This window comes from Chamaea fasciata, unplaced genomic scaffold (genome assembly GCF_029207755.1).
Source record: "Chamaea fasciata isolate MVZ Bird 193981 ecotype frontalis unplaced genomic scaffold, bChaFas1.0.hap1 SCAF_6, whole genome shotgun sequence".
Classification (NCBI taxonomy): Eukaryota; Metazoa; Chordata; class Aves; order Passeriformes; family Sylviidae; genus Chamaea; species Chamaea fasciata.
Window position 1 is genome coordinate 27993497 of NW_027094091.1, and position 22702 is coordinate 28016198.

Genomic DNA, 22702 nt, shown 5'->3' on the forward strand with positions numbered 1-22702 from the left:
ATCCTGCTTCCTCTGACTTCTAACAATGTGAGACATAAAAGACAATATGGCTGTTTCACTAAGTCGGCAAGTTCATTAACAGGAACAAAATACCATTTGACTCTTCTTTGTTTAAAATATGAGATAATAGATTTTATTATCAGGCTAAGGCAACTTGATGGGTGTTTGTAAAATCTGAGGCCCTATGAAACAACCCAGGTTTTGCTAGCAACAAAATTAGTATTTCACCAATCTGATTTGCATCCTTCTGCTACGTTTGTCACCCAAGGCAAACAGGAGAAGCCTTTTCATTCTGGGACTTTATTTTTTCTCATGTCCAGGGCCCAGTTGCTCTGCAGATATTTATGCTTAAGAAGATAAATTTCTCTAAATGTGCAATTAAGTTGAATTGTTATATTGATACAACCTCGAAAGAGGTGAAATATTTATATTATTCCTGAAAAGAAGAGAGACAAATAGAGAGCTGAATGGAACTGCTCATACAGAGAATTGCAGAAAATGGCATTGGAAAATGCAGTTTCCTTGAGTTACTGTATGAAGATCTGAGAGAGACAGAAAGTGCATGCAAATGAATAAGGGCACACCTATAAGATATAACATGGAACTGCTTAATTTAATCTAAATCTGATTTTAAACCACAGGCACTGTAAAAACAGGAGACTTGTCCTCACTGGGAACAAACCATATGGTTTAATACACCATAGAAGGAAGTGCAACAAGCAGGAGTCACATTGCAGCTCTGAAAGATTTTAAGGTTCCTGGGGAACTTTCACCTATGTATGCAAAGTTCTTATTACAACATTTCTTTGCATCTTTAATACAGTTAAACTCACATTACACATGACAAGGGAAAATATTAACGCTGTTTTAAAGATGTGAAAATGACAGGTAAGGTAAGTATTTTCCAAGGCTAAAGAAGAACTTGACTTAAGTAACAACGCTGAGTACCCCTCTGTTTTGAACCTGTTTCTCTGATCCATCCATGGAGTGGAAACATTTGAAAGTGTATTTAATGCTCTGGTCAGTGGGGTAATGACTGTGTTTGCTATAATTTTTACTGCTGGAGATGTTTCATAACTGCTTTTCATGCTTCAGGCTCAGTTCTGACACTGTAATCAAATTGGGAAAAGAAAAAATCAGAAGAGGAGTTTTTGTAGTTATTGAATGCATGTATTGTCTTGCTACATTTAACAAGAGAAGGGTTTTTTTTATGTTTTCCCCTGCTTCTTTTATCTCTAGAGATTTCCAAAGAAACTCTATTTAGCTTTATGTTTATCAGATTTTTTTTTCTCCTTTTCCTCTCTGAGACAGGAAGATGAGGGTTTTGACCTCATCTGCATCTTTCCCAGTGTCTGGAGGTGGTCTGTTCAAAAAGATTCCATGACACTGATCTCTTTCTGATTTATCAGATAGCTAGGTCAATAAATAGGTCTCTACTGCTTTTTCCACAGCTGTAAAATAACCAGTGGAGTCCTATGAGAGCAAATTATCAAATCTTTTGAGCTTTTCTTTCAAGGAACAAGCGTTATCTTTCTGCTTAGTAAATTCCAATGCAGTGTACTTTAGCAAAGACTGCCTAATTGTAGGAACTCTGGCTTACATGAGGCAGTTCATTTAAATAAAAAGCTAAGATCATCCTTAATAAATTCTCTATCAGTTTCTTTCTATCAGTATATACTGTCATAGTCACAAAACCCTTTTAGTGTTTATAAATAGATTGTAGAGCAATTGTCATATCAAATGAATCCAGAAAGTGACAAAGAATAGGATTCTTCTGTATGACTTATATGTAGGAGATAAACTGTACTTGAATCATCCAGACTGAGCCATGGTGCTGAGGCCTCTAGGCCGTGGCACTGAGGCCTGTAGAGGCTTGTGGCGCAGGTGGAAATTAGTGCCAAGTGTGTGTCGCATTTAGAAATTTCACTTAAGGTGTTGCTAGGGTCAAAGGGTTTCATAGCAGTTAACAAGTATAGTAATTGCTGTGGACATAGTAGCTACCTTAAACAGCTTATTAAACAATGAGTGTTTGCATTCTTCCCTGTGCCATGTACCAATGAGAATGCATCTGTAAGTGTAAACTATATAGAGTGTATAAAACCTGCCACCTTACACAGAATAAAGGAGAAACGTAGCAGTAATCATATTGATCGGACTTGTGTTTGCTCTGCCGACTTCCCTTCATTATTTCGAGGTTCCCCTGTGACTTCGCTTACGTTGATGTGAATGGTCAAGGTATGGTAGTAGACAATAAATGGGCACCATTCCTTTTTTCAAATTTTTCATCCATACCCTCCTCACCAATACACCCAGTTTTTGTGCTGCTATGGCAAGTAGCCATATTCTGTCCCTGGTGAGGTGGTTCATTTGAAATTAGCTACAACCTATCTGAAATATCTCCATCACTGCCTAGAAAGAATATTTTCTGACTCTCTGTGAAAGGAAATGTGGAAGGCTATAGCAATCGCCAAGACAACTCTCTTTAAATATCTGGCAAAAGTGGAAATAATCAAAGCACTCCTAAAAATCACATGACAGAATCACAGAATGGTTTGGGCTGGAAGAGACCTTAAGGATCATCCAGTTCCAACTGCCTTGCCATGGGCAGGGACACCTTCCACAAGAACACTGGTCAAAGCCACATCCAACCTGACCTTGAACATCTCCAGGGATGGGGAGTCTACAGCCTCTCTGGACAACCTGTTCCAGACCTCATCACCCTTACATTAAAGAATTTCTTCATAATGTGCAACACAAACCTACACTCTTTCAATTTCAATCCACCGCCCTTGTACTATCACTACAGGTTCTTGTGAAATATCTCCCTCCATCTTCCCTGTACCTCCCCTTCAAGTACTGGAAGGGTACTACAGGGTCCCCATGGTGCCTTCTCTTCTCTAGGCTGAACTACCCCTGCTTTCTCAGCCTGTCTTCACAGCTGGTGTTTCAGCACTCTGAGAATTTTCTTGGCTTCCTCTGGACATGCTCCAAGTGGGTCTATATACTTCTTATGCTGGGGAGTACTTATGTTGCATGTACTTATGTACTCCAGGTGGATATCTCATGGGAGTGGAGGGAAGTAAAGGGGGAGAACCTTCTCCCTTGACCTGCTGGTCACACTTCTTTTGATGCAGCCCAGGACACAGTTGGCTTTCTGGCCTGCAAGTGCTCATTGCTGGCTCATGATGAGTTTCTTATCCACCAGCACTCTTAAGTCCTCCTCAGGGCTGGTATTTGTGCTTGTGATTGCCCTGACCCAGGTTCAGGGCCTAAGTTTCTATTTCCAAAACCCAATCAATAGGTTGCATCTTGCAAAAAAATCTCCAGAACACATCCAAACTATCTTTCTACTGTCTTTCTGAGAGATTCAGTACATTATATTATTTCAACTGAGATATTCTTTTATATGTTACACATTTAATATTATTCTACTGACTATTTAAAAGATGCATAACAATAAAAAATATTTGGTCTGAATGCTATGTTCTCAAAGTCTATTGAATATTGGAATTCAATGAACTGCCAAGTCCTAACACCAGCTCTGCCTTTGACTGAGAATATGTAATTCCTCTGGTTTCACTTATTCATGCCTGCATGGATATTGTTATCAGAAAATTTTCTCCTAGACTGCTAAATTTTGGTTATATTCCTTAAACAACAAATCAAAAAAATTCCAGGTGTTTACTGGAGATTATATGATAAATATTATATATACTTTTTAACAAAAAACTGCTACAAAGATTATTTCTTGCAATTTTTTATGCTGCCTTCTAAAACACAAATAATACACAGGTGGAGATCATTTATGCAGGACCAAAAAAACTGGAACAAATGAGTCCTTATCTTATTTCCCTACAGAACATGTGAAGTGATAAAATCACAAAACAACTGTCCCACAGACTGCTAAAAGTGATCCCAAAAACCACTGCCACACAAGACGTGTACATATGACATGGGGACTCACAGAGAAAGGCAAAATTTTCTGCTTTGGTCATGGTAGGAAAGACAAATCTTACTATTTGTCATGGAGTAATGGGAATCACTCAAGCAGAGAATGAATAACAATGTTATCAAGTAGATGCCATAGATTCCTCTTGACACAGAGCCTCTTCATGCATTATTAAGTCACACTTCACATTTTCTCTGCCTGCTGAAACTTTGACCTGGGTGTAAATCCCAGCTGGTGTTAAATGAGTAATTCAAATTAGACAAATGTCCAAAATTCAAAATACCCTCTATAAACTACACTACACACTATTACAGAGTCCTGTGCACAACATTTTTTTCCGTCTGTACAGAATTAAATTTCAGATTGAATCCAAGAGCTGTATACCAATGAATGAAATGTTAGGCTTCACCACAATATGCAAATATAGATTCCTAAAATACATTGTACACAAACAGTTCCTTTCCATTTTTGATTAGCACAGCCCCACACAACCCACCCCCAGCTGCCTTGGGATGACCAGGGAGAACAATGATTTCTAGCTGCTAAATTTCTCTTTTGTCTTTAAGAATCAGAGACAGTACCAGGGAGAAAACCGTCCCTATTTTCAGCTCTCAGCACTAGGTCTTTAATAAACCCACAAGCTATTTTTGGTGAAGAACATGTTCCAAGAGGGAAGAAATCAGTTCATGCTGTTTTTGTCTACTTGTACACTTTCTATTCCCCCTGTACAGACAAACTTTACCTTTGATGATCACAACTCTGTCCTAACCAAAGACAGAAGTTAATATCAGTGGCAATGGTGGGGGGGTGGGGATATTATTTGCTTTGCTATTGGGTCCTACTACCAAGGGCCTAGAGAAAGAAACCAAAGAGTTCCTTTCTACTATAGGCAGTAAGAGCAAAATAAGTGTAATTGTGTCAGAGACAACAAAAGTCCCACCAAAAACAAACAAACAAACAAAAACAAAACAAAGAAAAAAAACCCCTAAAACACCACAACAAAAACAAAACAACCCAAAACCCTAGTACAAAAGACAGTCTCCTCACTACTTCTATTTCAAACACATATTAAGACCCATTTAGTGCTTATACTGTGTAATATCTATTTCTTCACTCCTCACTGAGTTTGATTATGTTTACATTAGATTTCCTGTCTAGATTCCCAGTGGTACACAGTTTTGCTTTCAAAAAAGTTTTATACTGAAGTGGAAAAGGACATTGTCTTGCAAAATGCTGGAAAATGCACATCAGGAGGATGCATTCATGGAGAGCTGAACAGCTGGCCAACAGAATGAACACATTACCACAAGACTACTGGGATTTAATGAGAGAACTAGAAAGCACAAGCACAGGAGGAAAATATTCTTTACTAGTTTTACATTGCATCTGAAATATTTCAGACAGATAAAGCAAAACCTATAAAAATCTCAAGAGACTGTCTGGTTTGTTTAGGGGCTAAATCTATATTCTACAGACAGAAATCTATATCCTTGTAGCAGGGAACATTTATCAAAGTCACTTAAAAGGAAACTATGATGTACTTATCTATTTTAAAAATCTGTTTTCAGAAGATTTTTTTTGTAGTCATTGTTCTAAAGTCATAACAATTATGTATCTTGCAACCAGTTTGTTTGATACATATAAACAAATTTTTGGAGTTCGACAGGATTCAACATTTTCACATTGCAAGTGATGGGAATGTAAAATTCTATGACTATGTCTTTGAGTTCCTACTTCTTGCACTGTGCAGATATGAATCTACTACCCTTGAGGTACATTTTTTTCTAATACCTGAACATTTTTCCCATACTATTGATTATTCCAAAATACATTTTCTTTGTGAATCAATGCATTAGATCTATCAAGTCTGCCCTGCAGCTATGAAATCAGAGAGTGCACACTTAATCATCTCTCCATCTGATATCATTCACCTCTCATGCTTTATATCATGCCACTCAGCAAAGTCCCTTCCAAAGAATGGTCCTGGCCCAAACTAAAACACGACAGCACATATGTACCTTAACCCACTCTGTTTCCCTGGGAACTGCAACTCGCATTTTAAAGTTCAGGTTGTTGAATAACATTCAGTTGAATGCTGATAATATAAATAGTAATTTCCTCATTTTGGGATTGTAGGTAATTTAGCAGCAGCTAGAAAGAATATAGAATGGCTTAAAACTTAGACCCATTCATTTTCACAATTATACGATTTTGCTGAAAAAGCAGTATCTTACTTTACCACATATAGTCAAATAGAAAAGTTATACAGATATCCAAAATAGATAGAGTAAGTTTAAAATACAGATTTGAACTTCTAGATTAAGGGATTCAGTAAAAGTTTTAGTTAAAAAAAAAAATCACATACAGTACAATTTTGCTATTTCAGAGACTCAAAATTATGAAAGCAAAAGTGTCTTTGACAGGCCTGTTTAGGATTAATTACCTTCAGTCAAGCACCCTGAAAGAGTGGCAGACAAAAATAGATAAGGCAGAAAAGCCCTTCAATTTTAATAAGAATAGGGCTTTTTATTTTTTCAGCAAATCAGACCTCTGAATTGAGAGGAAACTTTTGACAGCTGCCTTGAACACCGAACTTGCTAACCACACAAATATTATTTTGGTAGATGGGATCAAAAAATCCATCTAACTACCAACTAAGAATCAGTCCCCATAGTTCTTGAGGATTCTTGATGTGTAATAAAAACCAAATAAAATGTATCCACTAAATAAATAAGAGAAAGAAATCAATGCAGAAGCAACAAACAAAAGTTAAGCTTGTGTGCTCTGACATCTGTTCCTGAACTCCTTTTTCTTCTGTCTCCCAGGAATTGTTTGCACTGGTTGCTGTTTCTGTGTATTCATATGAATACTCAGAAGTGATATTCAGATTTATAGACAGGTTGCTTCATATTTTAAAGGACTAGTTACTTCAAGAACCATACTTTTGGTGGTGGCACCTTTTATTTTTTTCTAACTTTTTTCCCTCCCCCTGCAGTTACAGAATTGTGAAATTAAGGAAGTACATCCATACCCAGAGTAAATAAATTTCTCAAGCGACTACTTTTTTAAAAGTTAGTACTGTAATATTAACTAAAAACTGAACTATAATTTTAAAATCTAATAATTTTTCAGCTATTAGGTCTGTGAGTTCCTTCTTACCCTCCCCCAAGTGACACGCTTTCACAACAGTGAGGTGCATTATTAAAGGTCACAATCAGAACTCAGAGCTGGACAGATGGTCTATTAACTGAGCTACCCCTCTTCAGAGAGGACAAAAATTTGTAAGTTTTTACAACACTCCCTTAAAACGGAGGTCGGTGGAAACCATTGGGACGGAAAATCTGTTGCTATTTCAGTTGTGTATCTGGTAAGATGGAAAATTTTTCAAGTCTACACAGATGGTAAATAAATTTCTGCTACATGAGGCAGTTCCTGGAATAAAGAAATTTTCTCAAATAACAAGCGCCAAATTTTTTCAGCAGGACTTATTTTTAACTTTCCCAAGGACTTGTTGAGAGAGCTGGAGAAGTGTCCTTTCACCTTCAGAATCCTGGTCTAAATCCAGAAATAGCTTCTAATGTTGTTCTCAACATAGATGAGTTTTCTTTACACTCAAAAAGACATTTCAAAACAAAGATCAAAGCTCCACAATTATTTGTTGCTGCTGGTAAACATTCCCTCTGAATAGAGTGGCTAAAAAGTAAGAAATTTCTATTTAAACCCTCAGACAATCATCAGTGACTAACAGTGCTGACATTTAAACTGTCATTATTTTGCTTTGTGAGGCAACGCTGTTGACACAGAAGAGTTTGTCGTCCACAAACTAAGCGTAATGGAAAGGACTGAGACAGAGAGAGGGACCAGAATTAGGACAAAGTCACTACAGACTCTACCCACAGAGGAAGCTGTGAAAAAACCCCATAATAGTTAGGCCTGAGTACACATTTTAGGCAACTGAATGAGTGCTGGACAAGAGGTCTAGGAACCACTACCACAGAACTAGCATTTGAGAGTGTTTGGGATGACTCTCCCCTCATACCAAAGCGGAGCAGAGTCTTAGAAGTCACTCACCCATTTTGCCAACAACTTCATATTCCCTTCCTAATCTCTGCATGTGACTACAGAGCTCTGCTTGGCTGCAGCCTTGAAATCAAACCCCGTGAAATGATGACACTTGCAAGGAATAAAATGCACATTATTTTCATGTCGCCAAGTAATCTTTACCTTATATGAACATTAGATCCAAATGGCTAAAATTCTCAATATTGCACTCAGCTTTGTACATGAAGTGGGGAAAAAAACCCCAAACAACAAAGACTGAAAAGGCAAGAGTAGAGAGAAGAATCTATGTTCTCATCACCCTGACTAGAAGACTAGGTGAAAAAGGGTTTTTTTTGTGTCTGACAGAGAGTATGGATGACCTGGAGGAAAAAAAAAAAAAGAAAAAAAAAAAAAGAAAGAAAGAATGGGCATTCTAATCTAAGGCTACTGTAAACATTCCCAAGAGACCAAAATTCAGGAATATATGTATTTATTCTGAATCTGGTTAAAGCTGATTTCCCCATTGTCATAATTATTCATGGGCTTCAGTCTGCAAAACCACAATCCATCAATTTAAAACATATCTTGCAAAAGAAGCTACAGTAAAAATTAAACCACAACATTTCTAAAAGCTTAACGTTAGTGAAACCTGATAAATGATGAGTTCTGCAGAAGATTTGTGCACAAGAATATTAATCAAGGTACTAATACAGAAGATCTTCTCCCCAAATTATCTTTGATACTAGTGATATTGAAAAAGACCTGGGAACAGAGTGGCCAACTGGGAGTCATTTTCATGTGCTGAGAAAGCTTTGTGCAATCAAGCACTGAATTATCACTTTACATAGAAAATCAATTGTTTTTCACATCTTTACTTTCTACTCTTATCCCACCTCTAAGATAGTAGAAAAAGACAAGTCTTGAGACACTATCTCTTCTCTCATTTACTCTCTCGAAATTTGCTTTCTATAGAAAGCCTAAAAAGTACAGTGTTCATTTACCATTTGATGACCTTGTCATCATCTACCAAGCAGTGGAGTATTTGTAAAGAGGTGAATTTAACAGGCTGGCACAAATTCAGCAGATGTATTGGAGTGTAATATGCACACAGAATCACTGCTAAATCTGTGTGAGATAAATACAATTTTGTATTTATCAGAAGAAAAGTGTTTTTCAGGGAATCTGGATGTAGGAAAGTAGTTTGATTTAGATTACGAAGGTTTGGCTTTTGGCTGTGCTTTTTCATTTCCAGTGTAATAAAGGTGTCAGCTTTTAAAATATTTTGAAGCTAAAATTAAATGCAACACAACCCATGAGGTTTAGCACTGCTGAATTTTTTCATGCCTTCATATCAAAGAGCCATGAATCACATATCAATGATTAGTAGTGCATGCAAACCATCTTTTTTTAAGAAGGTTGAGGATAGCATCCAAGAGATTAAAATATGCAGTGCAAAAATCTAATCAGCTCCGTAAAGATCTTTTTTGTTGGGTAGATGAGATAATACATTATCAAAACATTCAGGAGATTCAAATAGAAACCTTTGTTTAATTGGATGTACAGTGTGAAGAAAAGGTTTAGGAAGGAGGCAACTTTTAGGAAGGAGGCAACTTACAGAAAAGGAAAAATAGACTTCTATTCAACATGAATACATATTGCATTTGCTATTCTAAGTCTTAAGTAATGTGAGACTGCAAAGACACTATGAAACTTAAGATACGAAAGTTATTGCTGCAATATTGAAGGACATCTTCATGTTACAATGAGCCAATTTCTCATTAGTGTTGTGTGCATAAACCAAGTCCTTATGTTCCATTGTTGTAAAAGCTTTAGACATCAGCTGTGACAGAGTTATAAAAAGCAACGAGGATGTGGTATACATTTGCCATACATTTACCTCAGCTCACACAGATGCTCACACATGTATTGTTGCCTAGATTTTATTTCAAAGGAGGAAGATTATCCCTCTAAATTTGAATTCATAACCATTTTTGGCCATATCCTCAGGAGCTTGGAATAGCTTTTGGCAGCAGCAGAAGTATTGTTTCATTTTGTAAAGTCATATTCAATGCACTATGTGTATTTTCTGTGGCATAAACCTCCTTGTCTTTACAAACCTCTTATGTCACCTTTGAGAGAGAGTAATAAAAGGAGATAAGCATGAGCAACACATTTTAGGTGTTTCAATCACCATTATGTAGGGAAGCAAAAAAACCCCAAACCAAACCAAAAAAACCCAACCAAAATAAAACACCAAGAAAAAAAAATCCCACAATACACTTTGCAGATGGCTCCCACCTTGCTGCAGTTCAGTTCACAAGAGTGGTTCTCTTTGTTTGCTTTTACCTATTGCATGGGAATTGGTCAGATACCTGTGGACTAACCCACCACCAAACTTCTGTGGTCAAGTACTCCTTGATAGCAGTGGCAAAGACTAGATTGCTGTAAAGCCTCAGCTCCCAGAGTTGGCCAGGGTAGGCTGTTCTTCTCTGTCCCCTTCTTTGACACGGCAACACTAAAAAACTTTTTACTTTTAGCACAGGTCATGTCTGTAGCAGACAGTTGTGCTTAAAAAAGCTGTTCTTCCATAGCTATGGCATCAAAGGCTCTTTAATATAGGCAGTTGTGCTCTAATACTGTCTTTTCTGGTTACTGCTGGAAGTACTGTTTTTGGATGAAAGCTCAGTGTGCCTCTTGGATCTCTCTGTTTTCACTTGAAAGTTAATTCAAAGTGAAAATTATGCCTGTGAAAGTGCCAGAGGAACAGCTCTAGGAAGAAAATTCCTTGAAAAAAACAAAACAAAACAAAACAAAGCAAAACAAAACCCCAAAAAAATAACAAAAAAAAACCACAACAGAAAAGTGTGTTGTGGGCAGTGATGTCATGTAATCCAGGGTGTTTTGTCTAAGTGTCTAAACTTCACTTCCCATTTGCTAAAGGTTTCATGTACTATTCATTCCTTCCAAAACTGCTTCCCTCAAAAGTTTGATGTTAACTAAAAATCTGGTGTCATTTTAGCACATGGTCATTGGCCCATTTACCATGACCTAACACTGACAATTTATAGAGTGGAGGCAGTAAATGATTGGCCAGTAAGGAGTTTTTAAAGATTCATTTTAAAGACAAAACAAAAAATGTTTTAGAAGTTTTCTTCTAATCAGTATTGCAGACCTGGACAAAATTAGAAATCTCTGGGTACACAGTGCATGAAACTAAAACTCCCTAGACTGGTCCGTAGAAGCATGTAGATGATTTTGGTGAAGAAGTAGTATGTGACTACAAACTGCTTATAAATACAAATACTTTCATGACCATTTTAGGTAGCTCAGCTCCAAGCATAATTTGATGTGCAACAGTCTCTTGGTTTGCAGTCTAGACAACACTGTCAGCCTTGAAAATTTATTGCTGAACACTGTCACAAAAATGTGCCAGAGTAAAATTTGCATAAAGGTTATACTGTAATGGCCTGGCAATCATCCCATCCTTTTCTGAATTTGTTTTAAATACTTTTCACATTGTTTGAAATACATCATACTTCGGTCCAAACATAAAGGAAGTCTGTGGGAAAGCATTCTTTAGCTTCCCAGATGGAGATAATATTTATGATACATATTTTCGTGAAAGTAACAGAGAAAATTCGTGATCATGTAACCACAATAATAGGAGTGCTTTATGACCACCACTTTCTACTAATTACCACAGAAAATACACATAATTTAAAAAAATATAAATCCAACTGTTTCAGTCGATTTATAATTTTGAACCACATTTATATTATTAAATGGTAAATTTAGAAAGCAAGTTTTCAGTGCAGAAAAGAGAAAAAAAATATTCATGACAGCCAAGAAGATTTCATTTTTTTTTTTCAAAGAAATTACACTATTTGTTTTGCTTCACTTGCATCTCTTGCCAGATTCTTCCCAAAGCCTTCAAAACCATGACTGTTTAATAGTAATGTGCAAATGCAGCAAATTCCTTGTGGTGAAGCAACTGTGGATTTCAGAAGTAATTGCCCACTGTGCTAATACTACAGACTGCAGCTCTGAGTTGTGAGTAGGAGTCAACCTTTCAAAAAGCTGCTGTGGCTTAAGATCTTTCACCAATTTTTGATGGTGCTCATATTCACATTATGAATTTGAATAAACAGATCCATGCTCTTCTCTAAAAACTTTAGAAAATTTGAGAATCTTTAAAAAAACTGATATAAAGTTTGAAAATTATAAGAGATGCAGAAATGGAACAGAAACAAATCCAAATTTCACACCTGATAAAATAGATTTCTACTGTTTAAAGATAATCATATTTCAAATATTTGCATTTGTCATTGTCCTTTACAAAACTAAGAAAACAATGTCCTAGATGCCAAGAATATATTATTTATCTCTATGTATGAAAATGAAGCTAATCTGGCATAAGTGGAGGTCTGAATTGTACAGAAAATATAGTTAGAGAACCATACGATTTGAAAGCAATTTTACTATGATAATACCTCTATCTATAGTAACCAGCTTCTGTTGTCTCTAAAGTTACAAATTATTATAATACCCAAGTTCAGCAAGGCACTTTAAGCACACTCTAAGAACACAGTAATTCCACTGACATCCATTAATACCTTTTCAATGTCAAGATCTAAGCAGCTGGGAGCTGGTCTTTCATGACCAAAAGGAAGCACAGAAACCTTGGTCTTCTAACAATCATCCAAACAACATTCACACTTTCAGAATTTCTAATGATCACTCTGAATATAGAGGACAGATTTCTTCCTGGTTTTTGGATTCCTCCACTAGAATATTTGCATGATGACTATCTTTCAAAATACTCAATGGGAAAACAAACTGTGAGAAATGACTGCACTTATTTATCATATTTTGCAATGGAATAACTAAAGATAATTGACTCGGAAAATCACCAACTTTTAAAGCTGCCTCTGAATGACACACATTTGCAGACTACATCTCAGAAAAAGGTAAATTTAATTCCCTATTTCAAAATCAGAATACAACAAAAGGCATATTTCCATTTTTAATTAAGATTTCCTGCACATTCATTTTGTTTTTTATCGCTTTTATCCTCTATGCTTTTTTCCTTTGTTGATCTGTCTGAGTTATTGTTGCTGTGCAAACCCTAACAAGCTGACATCTTGCTACTTATGTAGCAATAGTTCAGGCTGGATCCCTATGAAACCAGCTTCTATAAAATAGAAATTAAAAAACCACTGTAAGAATCTTCAAAACTAAATTAAAAAAAAAAAAGTGAATCATTAGATTATCGTCATTCAAAAAAGACAGACTTAAGGTAAAGGGAGACTAAGACTTCAGAAAGACATGCTGGTGATAGGGCTGGAAACTCTGGTATAGAAACAGCAATAAATTAGGAAAAATACCTACAACATTTGATATTACTGTTCACAACAAGATCATATAACCTTTAAGTGCTCAGTTGAAAAGGATCATACAACAAGAATAGAAGAGGTGGCACAGAAAGAATTGCAAAGAAACAATTTCAGTAAAACAGGTACCTCTTATGATTTTTATGAAGCTTTCCTGCTACCTCTCCCATGTACCTTAATATGAGCCAGCAGGCAAAGCTCTTCAAGTTTCTCATGAATCAATTTATGGTGATACAAACAGAAGCTCCTGAAAGAGCCTAACTTCCTAACTTGTCCCAAAAATCATAGTCTTAGCATTGTGAAACAAAATGTAATTCTGATCATAATGGAAGAGTCAGCTTTCACATCTCATGAACATATGTAATGCTCAAGAAGCAAAAATGGATGGAAAAAGTCTGAATTCAAGTGAGCAATTTTTTTGCTTTTTCACATTAGTATAATTATAATTGTTGAAATAAAGAAATAACATTTATTGCAACAGTACAGGAAACGTAAAACCAAGTTTTAAAAACTCACATCTTTCCTATGTGGAAAAGGCACTGTTCCAAAGACATGTGTCATTCCAGGTAACCTTATTCCCAGGTTTCTTTTGAAATTTACAGCTAGTCTTCTGTTAATATTAATTTATTTAAATTAATTATTATTAAATTATTAAATTAATCTTAGATTAATTTTCATCTTATTGACTCTGGTAGCTGCCGTTATGCTGACATTAGTTGTGTCCTTAAGCATTCCTTGTAAATCACACAGTATTTGATCTAGAAATCTGATTAAAATAGTAGCAATAATAATGAGCATTAGGAATAGCCCTGACTCTTATATTCTTTGGCCATTCTTTCAAGATTACATCATCTATTTGAAACTGGAAAGCTTCTAAGCAGACTACCATGAGGAACTACATTGCCCTACAGGAGAGAGATGATCAGTCACAGTTGTTTCTGTAACTGTTTTCTTCCCATTTATATTGAATGATTTCTAGGAATAAAATCTAAGGGGAGAGGATGGTGGAAGAACAATGAAATATATGGAACAAGCCAAAATTGTTTTGTAAGTGGAGTTTGTTAATGTTTAACTTTTTTTAAAACTTCATGGATTTTTATTCAAACTATTTAGAGCCACACTCTGCAATGTTCATTTTCTACTCCTTTACTGATCCATCATTTAAAAGAGCTGTCTGAGACTTGTTTTAAAAATTACTTTTACAAAAGCCTGATTATCACTGGCTGCAACAGCACAGCTGCAAATGTGTTTGAGAAGCGAGTGGAGAGAACTTACTGGGAAACTATATACCTCAACCCACTTTTAATGCTGCACTGAATAAAGTAGTTCTTTCTTGAGTTGAAAAAGAACTGAAATTAATTTGTTAGAGCTCTGCTGCATTTGTGAACCTTCTCAATATGACCCAGCAGGGATTTTCCTGTCTTTGCCTAAGCTTGATGAGATGAGCAGCTTGAAGAAAACATAAAATGCTACACATGCAAAAATTTGACAGATTCTGTATGAGATAATGGCTATTTACTTCCATTTACAAATCAGTGCATAATAATTAAATACTCTCCTTTTGTTGGTATTCTTTAAATAGCTGGTGCTCTCCTAGTTTTGTATAATACTGTTTGTTAAAAGCTCTGTTGCCTTTTACATATGAACATACATGTGAGCTGTTTTGAAACCCCAAGCACTACAGTTTGCTTTTTAGTTCCAAAGATGATTCCATGTACAATTCTGTGAAGTGACTGTTTTAAAATCTAAATTTATTTAACCCAGGAAAACATACAGAAGGGTCTAGCTGGTTTATCCTCATACAGTTAATCCATTTCTGTTTCTGCTACTCTGAACCATTAATAACTATAAACTTCATGTTGTGGATGAACTGAATTGATTATCAAATCAGGAAAAACAGGAAAGCTTGATTATTTTGTACCTCTCAATTAGACCTAATATCATTAACTTCTCACAATTAGATTAAGGTCCTTCCTATTTCCGAGCCTTAGGAAGTCTTTCTGGGAGAGCAAAGGAAAAGAGGGTGCTGTGCTTCGAACATTTGAACCCTGGTGACTTGAGGGAGCAAAGAATGCTGCAGCAGCTGGATGTGTTTGCAAAAAGCATCTTCAGTGTCAGTTCATTCATCATGACTAAAGCAATTTACTGCAATGGAGTTAGTGCTGGTCAAGGATGCTAAACTTTAAGCCCTTAAGCCTTCGAACCTGCATCCATCTGCAGAGCGAGTGTATCAGATCCACACTGTCTCTCACCTCAGCTCTGGTTTGATGACAGCTGATCTAAAGATAAGAGGGAAGGTCATGCTCTATTTCCACAATTAAAAACAGTTTAAAATATGTTAATGAGGAACAGATTTGCAAAAGAATTTAGTACCAGCAAGAGTAAGAGAGGAAGACTACTCAAAGGTCCTAAGTTATAACTGTCATGAAAATGCCTGAAGATCATCACCTTTCTGTGATCACCCAAGGGGCTACCTCAAGATTTGGGTGCCCAAATACCTTTAGCAATTCATTTCCATGCACTTTTTCCCATATTCTGACCTTTATGGGCACATAATTATGTGCAACTATAACTGACACTGAGCATTAATCAGACGGTGTGTTTTAGGCCTTAACTGCACTGTTTGAACTGCTGACCTTGAGAGAAAAGGTTTTATATACCATTCCCAATCCCTTAAGTCTTCCTGTCACTGCAAAGCAAATACTTGGCTTTTATGGATGGATTCAGTTTCAAGTCTGCAGTTTTTCTAATGTTTTCTTAAAATTACAAAAGTGGCTTTCAGGGGAAGTTTGTAAACATAGCCACATTTTTCATTGCACACTATTACCACTACAGACAAGCTTTTTTAAAATAGTGCATGGTTAGATAACAGTGAGAAAACCCCTTATACAGGAATGTTGTTTGTAGAAGTGTCCTGTGAACTTCGAGATAAATAATACCACAAACAATAGCAGATCATATCTTTTCCCTTTTGCCATTCATGTTAATATGGTTGGCAAAGATTTCTTTAACCGAAGTAGAATGAGGTTTCCTTAAGATACACAGATCCCATCCCCTTTTACACTACACACAATTTTGCAGTTGCTGCAGCCTTGTAATGCTCAAATTTCCTTGAAGAAACTCCTCGTCTTGTTCCTTCTAATGCTCATCTCCTTTCTTAGTTTTTCTCACTATTAGTCTCAGTGGAATTTTTATAGTCTGTCCTTTAAATTAGTTTATGGCACAAACAAAAATCATACATACATTCTCAAATGTTATTCTCATGAGTATACATTTAAAAGATGAGTACGTGACCTCAAAACAAGATCCAAGGAGATACATGGAAATTAGCATCAAATCAAAGTTATTAAAAAATATAGCATTTTGCAACTTGTTAATGGTATGAAATATACATATCAATATCAGTAAGTATACTTAAAATAAAAATTTGATGCCAAAGTAAAGCAGCTGAGAAATGGCTATAACAGCCAATTACTTCTCAACTACAACATCAGTTTGGTTAATTTTCTTTTTTTAAATTTGAACCATTTTCATTAGCATTTCTGGTACCAGTAGTCATATTTTTGTTTCTTATTTGTAACTTCGAGACCTTTGAATGGTTACTGCATTAACTGTGATTGCATGAACTACCAAAAGAAGACCGGCTTTGAGGGCTTCTGAAACCTTTGGCAAAACTTGCTTACATCTTCTCACCATGTTAATCTGCTGTTACTATTACCAAAGGGTCTACACAAGGAAGCAACGGCGAGCAGGATGCTGTGTGGGCATAGAGTACTTCAGATATGGGAATTTGTGCTTTAGTGAAACAGCTACTGAGGCACTGGAGCTGACAGACAAAACCCACACAATTAAAAGAAACCAGATGTATAAAAAAAAACCCAGACAAAAGAAGCTGGATGATGTCAAATAAAAAAAGGGAGAAAGAAGTAAACAATTACAAATTGGTTATTAGCTAGAATAAGCAGCATAACTGGGAAAGCCAGACTTTAAGATGAATTCCATAATGCCACAATCAGCACATCTCTTTCCATTAAAGCCAATGGGAGTTTTATTGCCAAGGAATCTCTCCATAAAAATTTTGTAATGATACCCTTCCTTACTTGGTGAAGACAGTGAAACTCTCTGGTTGCTTTAAAATTACAAAACATTGTTTCAGACTCAGCGATACTTGTTTTTTCAAGAACATATGCTCAGAGAGCTGAGCTGAAGACCAAAGAGCTACTGCAAAATATTTCCTCTCCTTTTTTTCCCTTATAAAATCTTGTTGCACTTTTTCCTTGTAATTTTTTTTAAAAAGGCCTCCAAATCCCTGGACACAATCTGTTTTCCTACAGGGAATCAGATAATCATAGCAGCAGAAAACCAAAAATAAAACCAAAGAAGAAGACATGTACTCATTTATCCTTGGACAGCATATAAGAATTATAAAAAACAACATATATTAAGTGAATATAAGGCACCATCCAAATTCATACCTCAGCCATTTTCAGACCTTAAAAAGAGCTCCTCAAATTTAGTTGTTGTGTTGACATGTTTGTTATGAAACTGTTTGAACCTGATAAATTAATGAAACAATCACCTTCATCAGAAATTGGGGGAAACTATTTAAAAAAACTCAACAGTCTACAAACATCCTACCTTTCTTTTGCGCAGTTTCACTTGATTGTCTGAATTTTCATGTGTGGTCAAATGATTCCTTACATGTAACCACTGAATGTCTTCTGCTGAGCTGACATTTGAAAGGCATTTGTATTCAGGGGCCGCTTGAGGTTCTGTGAAACCACTTCCATCCAGACCATTTTCCACTGCTGGGATGCAAGAGCAAGGAGGAGATTGCATAAGGCCGTTGCTGGGTTGCACTGCTAAACAGAGCTGTCCATCACTACTGGTGTGTGATTCAGAAAAAATCCCACTCTCTACCACATTGCACTCAGACTTTCCAAGCCCATCTTTGAAAGCATCAGATTTCCGGCGCTGTTGTGCAATTACAGCAGTATGAAGCAGCTGCTTCCCAGGCATAATAACTTCTTTCACATTTGGAGAATTGATACAATTTTCCTTCTCTACATCTACTACTTCATTTAAGACTTCATAATTACAAAGCTCCAGGCTTTGGCCAATACTGCCACAAACATCTTCTTCTTTCCTCTCCTCTTTAGGAACTGTATCACAGTCAGGTTCCTCACTTATATCTCCACTGATTCCAGATGATTCAGCTGCCTTGTTACCCTCTGTTATTGGTACCATCTGTGTTATGGAGCCTGCTCCATTTAAGCTGTGCCCTTCATCTTTGGGTTCACTTCCTACAGTAGTGATGTGGTAATTAACACTATCCAGGTTGATTGCACAATAGTCATCATCATCATCATCATCATCATCATCATCATCATCATCAGAGACATGGACTAGAGTTTCTGTGCTGGCCTCCAGAAAATGTTCTTCATCCTCATGGTTATCGTTTTCATCCACCTCCTTTGAAACATTTCCCAGCTGCTTTTCAGGGAAGCCAGTCACCTCTCCACTACAGCAGTACTCTGGAAATGAAGCACGTTTTTCTTTCTGGTCCATGCTCAAAACCTCATCTTTTTCCATGCTTGTCTGCAGGTTATCAGCTACAAGTCCGTGACGACATGCTGTATTATACTCCACAGGCTCCAAAGCCAATCCCATCCACTGGGTCACATGCTCTTCCCAGCTTTTCTTTCTGATTGCTAGAGACATGTCATAACAGATCAGCAGCAGACTGCAGTGTACCTTCCACAGAGGACCAGAGGAGATGTCATGGCTGCTGTGCACTGCTCCGGAGGGAGAGAAAGTTTCACCATTTTAACAGCTGCAAGAAATAAAAAAAGACTGTGTTATTGAAACAACTCCCAATTAAAAAAAAAAAAAAAAGGGAAGAAGCAGTTTAAACAAAAGTGTAAAACAAGATAAGACTGTTACAAGAAGGACAGGAATTTAAAAGATTGTTTTGTTTACAGTTTTAATACTTTTCATACAAAACTTGACGGCACTCATAATTCAGTATAACATTTTTTTCATATTACTTTCCAGTATCAAGTAAACAAAAATAGTATAAACAGGCACATGGAGAAGCAAGTAGCTCTAAAGTCAAAATTTTACAGCAAGCTTAACTGTGTCTCTCATAGGATAATAATTTCAATAGGTATAAATGACATTATATCTTATAGTTGCTTTGTACAAAGAGTAGCTTTATTACTTCCTCAGACACCTGTGGAGTACAGAATTCTGGCTGTTTCTCAAAGAGGTAGAGATCCATTAAGGGTTTTTCCAAATTTACGAAAAGTATAAACTACTTGTCTTGTGATTATCTTTGGCCCATTCAGTGACTTATATATTTATTGTTGCTATTCATTCTCTTCAAGCCAAGTTGTAATTACAAGTGCTGCAAGAAACTGCAGAATAAATCAGTTGTTGTGTAGTAATTAAAAAAAAAAATCATAGAATCACAGATTAGCTTGGGTTTGAAGGGGCTTTTAAAGGTCATGTAGTCCTACCCTCTAAAATACAACACTTGGAAAACTGCTTTAAGTTTTTGGTGTATTTCCTCATTCAAATACATGATAAAACCTGAACTCTGCCCCACACACACCCCTTGCTGAATATATTAATGATCTTCTAGTGTAAGGCATGGAGAAAGCTGCTGTTTAGGATAGGGCTCCCCAGAAGGGTAGATTCTGAGCCAGCATGGTTGGCTGTAGCTTTGCTGCTCACCTGGACTGCCTGGCTCTGCCAGAGGCCACTGTCCCTGCTTGGGTTTCTACGTGGGGAACTTTCACTGACTGCTGCATTAGGCATTTTGTATGATGGCACTTGAGATAATCTTGTGTTGTTGTATGTGTATACTAGCATGAAGAAAATATCTCACATTAATTTTTGAATTACAAAATAAAATTAACAAGTTCATTGTCAAAGAAGAAAACAAAACAACTGGCTCATAAAATGTTAGAAGTTCAAGGAGCAGGCACTTTACTTTTCACTCCCTACACAAGAACTGTCAACACTTAGCATGGATCTGGTTATCGATTTCAGCAATAAAGAAGATTAAGTAGTGAGTTTATTCTGGGTCATTTCAGTCCACTAAGGCAAATTCGATTGTCCACCAGGCCACAAAGCTGCCTTGACAAACCACATGCCTGCAAGTATAAAAGTATTTATCTTGAAAGAAATGCAGAACTATGCCTAGGCAACTGAAGCTCCATAAATTATGTCTTGACAAACTGACTTTCAGGATAGACTTGTACACAGCCCTAGATCTTTAACCTTCTTTTAGGAATTGCAAGCTTCATTTCACATTCACATTTTCCACCTCTATGGAGACCCTGCTTAAAAAGAACATATATTCATAGAGTATATGAAATTCCATGCACAAGTCATTAGCATGTGGGAGGCTGAGCAAAATGGAAAATAACATACAGAGCCAGACCAAAATATTATCTGTTTTCAGGGGCAAATTTTAGTACTAAAAAGTTAATACAATTTTATAATTCTCTCTTCTTTCCTGGTCACATATGAGATGTTAAATATTAAAATATAAAGTCAAACTAATGTATAAATTTGCAGCACATTCTTATTCTGATTTTATCTTTATTTCTAAGTGCGTGTGGTCCAAAATATCAGAATAAAAAATCGATAGTGATAATATTTTTAACTTCTGCTGCACCTTTTACTGATGGACACTAAAGCTCTTCATTTAAATTAATTTTACAGTCACCACTGTGTTTTGTTTTGATCTTTGAAAAGAGGTATGTTTACTAGAAGGGGCTCAATGATTACTACCATCCTCCATGAGCAATATTTTGAGTTGCACGTGGGTGCAACACATTTGCAGCTTCCCTTTCTACCCCTACTAGAACACTATTCTCATCTACTTCAGAGAAAATTAAACATGCAGCCATATAGGGACATTTCTGACAACAATCAATATAGATACTAGAAAAGTTATGGGTAAAAACCTAAAAAAAAGCGACTTCCTAACAACACACATCCACCTACCTAATATTAGGCCACTTTTAAGGTGCAAAAGGCAGGTTCTCAGAGACTTAATGGGTGTGTGCCAATCTTGCTGCTGCTACATGGAGTTACAGAAATGGGAGAACAGATCTGTTACTGTTTTTCATTTTTTGGATGTGGTGATTTATATTTCATGGGGGATGAAAAACAAATTTTACTTTAGGAACCTTTCTGTGTTAATTGCATTATCCCTAGTTTGGGCTGCCTCATACACTGTAGAAAAAGTATTAAACAGAGAGTTACAGAAATGGGAGAACAGATCTGTTACTGTTTTTCATTTTTTGGATGTGGTGATTTATATTTCATGGGGGATGAAAAACAAATTTTACTTTAGGAACCTTTCTGTGTTAATTGCATTATCCCTAGTTTGGGCTGCCTCATACACTGTAGAAAAAGTATTAAACAGAGAAATATGAAATACTTTGCTTGAAGTGCAAGACAAGTATATGACATGGGCACTTTTATTGTTCTCTAACAAACGAGTGTATGTTAGCACTTAATACGAAAATCTACAGTACATGACACCTCTCCAGGCAGCTTCACCAGCAGTTCCTGAAATCCCCTCATTCCCATGGTGCACGAAGGAGCTCAGTTTGGTGACAGCTTACTTTTCTTCTGTTCCCTCTCTACTCCTCAAAGACTGCGTTAAACAATTCAGCTTAAAAATTATTTTCCTGCTCTAATTGCTTGACACTTAAAGGGCTGATGAGAAACTTTGTTTCTTTTCTACCTATTTATTCAGGACAACCTATTTCCTTTCACTTACATGCAAGGACATAAGCTGTGCCTTGGAGGGTTCACTGCTCCAGACCTCTGAAAGAGATTCTCTGCCAGAGAACAAAGTGCACTACCACTTTGCAGAAGAAAGCGTTCCTGTCTTGATCACTGCTTTTCTCCTATTGCTGCTCGTTTTCTTCTTGACATGCAGGGTCTTTTACCCTCTGAGTAAATGCCGCTCTCAAGTACATTTGTACTTTTGCCCAAGGGAAGGCGCATCCCCCTTTCTCACTTTCTATTCTTGCCATGCCACAACTAGAAACCTATATATCTGATTTCGGCAGAATTTTAAGACTGTCAGATAAACCATCATCAGTCTGTTGAAATGTTTTGCAGAGTGAAAAGACCTTTTTTTCTGATCAAAACATCAATATTATACTGTCCACTCAGGTGTTGCTATAATTCAGACTTGTATTTTGCTTTATTTTTTATATATCACTGTTTGATATTGCTTAGTGCTACTAACTTTCTGAAGAATAAAAGTTTGAAACAAAAATACAAAGGATAAAAT

At 36.5% G+C, this 22702-nt stretch overlaps 1 protein-coding gene across 4 annotated transcripts in view; it reads right to left on the bottom strand.

The window, feature by feature from the left end:
* Nucleotides 1-22702, bottom strand: part of DLC1 (DLC1 Rho GTPase activating protein) — a 257450-nt gene that overhangs the window by 182161 nt on the left and 52587 nt on the right. For all 4 annotated transcript variants that reach the window (XM_066185796.1, XM_066185795.1, XM_066185794.1 and 1 more), the window contains one exon: nt 18019-19213. In XM_066185796.1, coding sequence (XP_066041893.1) covers nt 18019-19101 — 1083 coding nt within the window. In that variant the 5' untranslated portion in view covers nt 19102-19213. The remainder of the gene's footprint in view (nt 1-18018; nt 19214-22702) is intronic.